The sequence below is a fragment of the Mastomys coucha genome, unplaced genomic scaffold (assembly GCF_008632895.1).
Source record: "Mastomys coucha isolate ucsf_1 unplaced genomic scaffold, UCSF_Mcou_1 pScaffold15, whole genome shotgun sequence".
In the NCBI taxonomy this organism is placed as follows: domain Eukaryota; kingdom Metazoa; phylum Chordata; class Mammalia; order Rodentia; family Muridae; genus Mastomys; species Mastomys coucha.
The window spans coordinates 136,262,433-136,268,976 of NW_022196897.1; the positions used below are offsets into that span (position 1 = coordinate 136,262,433).

At 41.9% G+C, this 6,544-nt stretch overlaps 1 protein-coding gene across 1 annotated transcript in view; it reads right to left on the bottom strand.

Annotated features, from left to right (window-relative positions):
• The window catches only part of Apmap (adipocyte plasma membrane associated protein), a 24,845-nt gene that overhangs the window by 4,228 nt on the left and 14,073 nt on the right, over positions 1 to 6,544 (bottom strand). The window contains exons 3-5 of the mRNA XM_031372199.1: positions 5,873 to 5,988; positions 2,344 to 2,436; positions 1,155 to 1,271 (exon numbers count right to left, since the gene is read on the bottom strand). Coding sequence (XP_031228059.1) covers positions 1,155 to 1,271; positions 2,344 to 2,436; positions 5,873 to 5,988 — 326 coding nt within the window. The remainder of the gene's footprint in view (positions 1 to 1,154; positions 1,272 to 2,343; positions 2,437 to 5,872; positions 5,989 to 6,544) is intronic.

Genomic DNA, 6,544 nt, shown 5'->3' on the forward strand with positions numbered 1-6,544 from the left:
CTAGTTACCAGCTTTAATGAGCTCTGCTATCCCTCAGCCAGCCTTCTGATCCCTAGTTACCAGCTTTAGGTGATAGACTTTTAGGGATTTTTGGCTTGAGTTTTTTTTTTTAACTAAATTTTACTAAAGGCAGAATCCATCCTAAGGATGAAGAATACATTCTTTAATTAAAATCAACAAAATTAAAATAAAACCTATTAAGAACAACATGTAAAAGTACCTAGTCCTGGCCAGGCAGTGGTGGTGACGCCTTTAATCCCAGCACTTGGGAGGCAGAGGCAGGCGGATTTCTGAGTTCGAGGCCAGCCTGGTCTACAGAGTGAGTTCCAGGACAGCCAGGGCTACACAGAGAAACCCTGTCTCAGGGAAAAAAAAAATGTATCTAGAACTATGTGTCAGCCTGGGAGAATAAAAAAATCAAGTATTCCATTTATCCACTTTTACATTAAACAGCAACAATAGTGAGTTTTTCAAACTAGCCAGGAATGAGGAACACACTGCAGTTCTAGGTATGAGAGGTAAAGGTTAGAGAATGGCTTGAACTCAGTAACTGGAGGCCACCTTGGGTGACCTCCCAGCTCAAAACTCAAAATTCAAATAACAGAAAGGACGTATACTGAGTGCCAAGCTTCCTATATACACTATTATTTAACCCTGTGCAAGAAACCACAGGGAAGATCCACTATTAACCTTATGTGCTGTATGGAAAAACAGGAACAGAGAAGCTGAGTAACCTCCCTAGACACAACAAGAGAAAGCAGTGGCCAATCTGTAATGCCCATGGTCACACACAACATATTATGACACCATTTCTGGTAGTATCATCACCAGTCACAGGAAAAAGAGGAGTGATAGCCTAAAAGGGAAAAGATCCTCTGACAAGAGGAGGAGGAATGATGGTTACAAAATAACCCTTCTGAAAGGCAGTGGCTAAGACACAGAGAGACACTGGAGAATAACTGGGTAGGAACCAAAGCAGGTTTAGAAAGGCAACCCTCTGGTGGCCAATACAGTATCTGTGAGCAATACCTGTGTTATTTAGTAAGAAAACACTGCAGTTGCCTGAAGACTATATTTAACATCTTATTAAATCTGCTTTACACGTATATTCTTGCAAAGATCTGAAAATATCAAAGAAACAAGTGGTAACATACGTTTCTGAGGATTTACTTCGAACAGTCCCTTGTATGCATCAACCACAAAAAGAGTCCCATTGGGCCCTGCCCGGATGCCCAGGGGTCTCCCACAGGTAGGTTCATCATCTCGGGTTTCTAGGAAGATAAACGATAGGAATCGGCGGCTGCTCCAAGAGTCTACCTGTGCCCTCTTCAGTGTCCAAGTATCTCTTCCATACCTCCCTAAACAGACACCATGCTAGACAGAGCAAAAAGACCACAGTGTTAGAACCTGACCTGCCTCAGCTAAGGGTCACTGCAAGGAGCTCAACATCTGTGCTTAATGTAGGTGCTACCACAGCACAGACTCACAGAATGTGCTCACTATGGGGTGCTTACTGCAAGTGCTACTGCACCACAAGGGCTGCCCACTGTCCAATGCTTAATGTAGGTGCTGAGTGCAGGTGCTATGTGGAGTGGAAAAGACTAAAGGAGCAAATCTTGAGTATGAGCATGGGTATCCAAAAATGCCTGAAAAGGTACTCACTAAATGTCAGCACAGACATTGCAAAGGATGCAAGAGATTTTTTTATTGTTTTTTATTTTTATTTTTTATTTTTATTTTTTATTTTGTATGTTTATATTGCTTGTATTCTGAAATGAAAACATCATTTTTTTTTATAAAATATCCCAGTTATCAAAAATGATAACTAGGCTGTGTACCCTAGTGGTAAAACAATTGCCTGTCATCAGGTCCTAGATTCCATCCAGAGTACCACAAAAAAATAAATAAAATAAATAAAAATTCACAATGAGTTAATTAATGAAAAATGGTAAGAATCCTATGGGCTAGTTTTTAAACAGTGGATTTTTCTGTTCATGCTTCCAAAGTTTGAGTGAGACTTGAGTAACATGACTGAAATACCTGAGGAGCTACTAAAGAATTACACGTAAGTCCCAGGACAGTCACAAAGCCTTTATATAAAGCGGCACCCACAGCCACAGCCGTTTAACAGCTGAAGTTCCTGGTGGGCAACCAGAGTGGGATGAGGAGAGGATACGGCCCCAGGAAGTACATAACCATGCCCAACTGGACACTCCAAGGCCAGACGACCTGGCAATAAAAAAAAACCAGAGGCAGCACCACAGCATGTCCTATCTGCCAAATAGTGAGCAGCTCTGCACAGGTGAAAATGGCAGCTCTCCAGATGAAGCTTCATCTACTTACTGCAAGGGCCGGAACCGAACCGAGCGATGGTCTCTATTTCTCCATTTTCAAGTTTTACAACTCGGCCATCTGCTGTACCAGTAAACAGCACATCTGTTTATGAAGACAAAAGGGAAAAGTTTATTAAAAGGTTGGCCTAAGAACTATGACCACACTGTCTCTTCTAAAAGGCTTGGTTATACTTTAACAGCCAGAAAGAAAATAGCAATTCTGAAAATGATGGAGAAATGATGTATAGGAAAATTTTAAACCCTTAAATTTAAAGAAACAAGCCAGCAGATGAGGTAGCGGATGGGAGTGGTGTACACCTTTAGTCCCAGCACTAAGGAGGTAGAGGCAGATGAACCTGTGAGTATGAGGCCAGCCTAGTGTACAGAGCGAGCTCCAAGACTGCCAGTGATACAAAGACAAACCCTATCTCTGGAGGAAAAAAAATAAAGTAACAAAATTATGGGGGCTGACTCTGGAGCTTCCCTAAAGGATGCAGTTGGCCAAAGCTGTACATAGAGAAACAGACAATATGAACAGACCTATGCATATTAAAGAAACAGAATAAATAATTAACAACAGTGCAACAAAAAGCATCAGTCCCCAATGAGCTGGCTCACTGGTGAACTCTACCTTAAAAAATTACAGCCAAATCTCTAAAATTTGTTTCAGAAGACAGAAGCTAAAATAATACTTTTTAACTTACTCTATAAGTTACAACTTCTGTATTGCCCTAATAAAGACACTAAGGGAAACTACCAACCACTACCCACAAACACAGATGCAAAAGGCACTTGAAGAGACTGTATGAGTCCAATGCTACAGGTTCTAAAAAGGGCAAACAACGCAGATATTTAAGTCACTAGTAGCCAAAAGTTAAAGAGGGAAGAAGAACACAGGTAAATTTTAGGACAGTGAAAATATCTTCCATGATTTGCATTACAAATTTGCCAAGAGTGGCCCCCTAATTAAAACAGACAGTGGAGACAGTAGCTCAACTCTGGAAGATGACAGCAGTGAAAAGGCAAAGCCTGCGTATCGAACCAAGTACCCATTCTGATAACATCTACTTTTTGTTCCAATCATTAAAAATAGTTTGCTCTGGTCAAAAGCCTAAGGCTGAAAAGCTAGAACTCCTAGAGGAGAACCAGCTATTGTTTTGCTAAATAGAAATGGTGTCATACTGCCTTCTAAGTATGTACGTTTGTACACATAGATTAGTGTTGCCCTCAGCCTTGCTCAGAGCTTTTCTTTGCAGTGGGTGATGGCTAATGCAGACTTCAACTGGTCAAATTGTCACAGAGGATAAGTGACTGTTGAGTGCTCAAGCCTCAAAAGACATTCATATTACTGTCCCTCCAAAGCTCAGGAAACATCCCAGAAGAGGGGAACGGAAAGAATGTAAAAGCCACAGGACGGGCAGAATGCTGTGAAACACTGTCTCATACATGTGGCATGGCTGTTGCATTCATGAACTCAGAAGCTATGGCTACCTGTGCCGGAAGGGACCTGTCAACATTTCACCGTGGACTAAGGGGGGCTCATAAGGAACTCCCTGAGGATATACTGTAGGTAGTGGTTGCTGAGAGAGGAGAGGAGTTTCCTTCAGTGATACAGCCAGTTATGCTGCCCATGCTCTCGTAGATAACCCCCATGTATATATACTCTTGCAAGGAACCCTACTTAAGCTCAGTGGGCCATTTAAAGGATAAACAAATAAAAACACGAACAGAAAGATGTGAAAATAGATGGCTTGGTAGGAAGAACAAAGTATTGAGAGGGAGTGAAAATGAGTAAAAGAGGGTGAGGGAGTGAAAACGACAAAAATATACATGTGCTTGAAATTATCAAAGGTAATAATAAATATACAAAACTGAAACAATTTTGAACATTTCTGACAGAGAGTGAACAAAGTAGGTTTTATAACTTTGAGGTTAAAAGCACTCTCATGGTTCATCTTAGACCCGTATTTGTGAAGAATTCAAAACTCACTATCTAGAAAGAATCTCTGCACTACTGCTGCTAAAAGTGTTGATGTTAGTGAAAATAATGTAATTGCTGAAAAACATTTTTAAAATGGTTCACTTGAAAACAGATAAAGTCTGCTAATTGATGGTTGCTCTCCTATCACTTGTCCCAAGGGAGGCAGCACCTGACAGCTTCCCCCAGGACACCGTTTACACAATGCTGCTGCAGCAGTAGCAGGTGTCTGGGGGCCGACTTATGCCTCACATCCACAAGAACAGAAGCAGAGAGGTAGCCTTGGGTCCACACCAGAAATGCCACCTGGTACACAGCTGTTCAGGACGGAGAAAGGGAGAAAGGATGCACTCCCTACGGCAGCAGAGACCACTAGCTGTTCAGTATGGAGAAAGGGAGAATGGATGCACTCCCTACGGCAGCAGAGACCACCAGCCAACACTTACAAGTTCCAGTGGAAACAGCAGTGTTGTCTCCTCACCAGAACTGATGAAACTTACCAACAAATGACAAGATCTTTTAAGAAAAGCAGAAGTTCTACCATGAAGTACTTTCTCTTACTGGAAAAAAATATTTACTTCACAAGCCATATAACAAAGCAACAGCAACTACAGAAATGAGCAGCTGTTGGGTCTTGAGGGAAAAAACAAGTGCAGAACAAGAGTCTGTCAAACACCTGTGCAGCAGTGGCCCTGCCCAGCTGAGAAACAAAACTAAGTGCACAGCACACAATGTCCATAGTCACTGCCCAGGTAATGCAATAGACTCAGGGCTGCAGCCTTTCAAAGCTGCTACTCAGAAATCCCCAGCCAGGCTAAGTTTGCTCATCTCATTAACTGTATCTGTTCAATACTAAGCTTAATTCTCATCCTAATGAACAAACAACAACAACAAACAAACAAAAAATGCCCTACTACCCGGTTGCAGAATCAAACGTTTACATCAAACCCAATTCTTGTTTTCAGAAAAGCCATCCTGAGATGGATGGGTTCAGTGGAAATACTGAGAACCTATATTGTTCACTTCAAAATAAAACCTGTGCAAAACAAAGACGAAGTGAGCAAAGAACTAGGTGCTATCAAATAACACCTACCTAACTAAGTAGACGAACTCAATGTCATTGTCTGCTTTTGCCTTATGCCTCCTTACAATACTAAGCACAAGAAAGTGTACTGCATGAACTAACTCAAAATCACACAGTGCAACTGGGCAGTAGTAGTGTACACCTTTAATCCTAGCACGCAGGAGGCAGAAGCAAGCAGACCTCTGAGTTTAATACCTGCTCTATAGAATGAGTTCCAAAATAGCCAAGGCTACTCAGAGAAACCATGTCTTGAAAAACAAAACAAAAACAAAAAAATACAAAAATGGAATGCAAATCAGACAGAGAATTAGTTGCTCCCTTGAGTTGTTCACAGGTGAGATGCAAGCCCAGAGCTTCCTCCCCTACCCGGAAGCTGTGTACCACTGCAGCTACTCTCATAGAACCAACCCACCCTGAGCAACAATGGCTACCTGAAAGCCAGCCAAGTGTTCTCTACAGGTCCCCGGGTTTACTTACCCCCAATATTGACTATGGATTCTGGTCCACTAAGTTGGTTTTCAAATAGCCTTTCCGCTTGCCGCAATTTCGTATTTGGTTGCAGAACACCAAACATGAAAGGGGGTTCTTTGAAGCTGTAAAATAATACAATTGCAGGATTTTGTGTATAAAAATATTTATGAGAAAAATGTTTCCTGAGGACCCATGGCATGTCTAACTCCATGTTTTGACACACAGAACACCTTCCGAAAACATTCTTGAATGCCAGAAAATTAAAGGTTAAGGGGAAAGATTCAAGAATATCAGAAAAGATTACAGTAGGAAATAATTAACAAAAACATTGCAAGTTCCCATACCACAGACATCCTGAGGGTCTCATCATCATCCAGGGTTTCAAGACAGTTAAACTGACACACACTCTGACGCAGACAGCCCTGTAACTAGTTCTCTAGCTAGTACTGTCTGCCTGACATGGAGGGAGCCCTGTTGGCCCTCCACAGCTAACTACATTCTTGTTTCACATGTATTGGTAAGAAAGGATGCCAGACGTGGAGTAGCATCCAGTTCTTATGACCTCACACAGCCCTAGACCATCATCCCCTCCCAAAGTAACTCCAGCAACTCTCTTCCCAATTCATTCTCATCCACAGGCAAAAGTGCCATAGCTGCCAGCTACCACTGAGGCCTCTT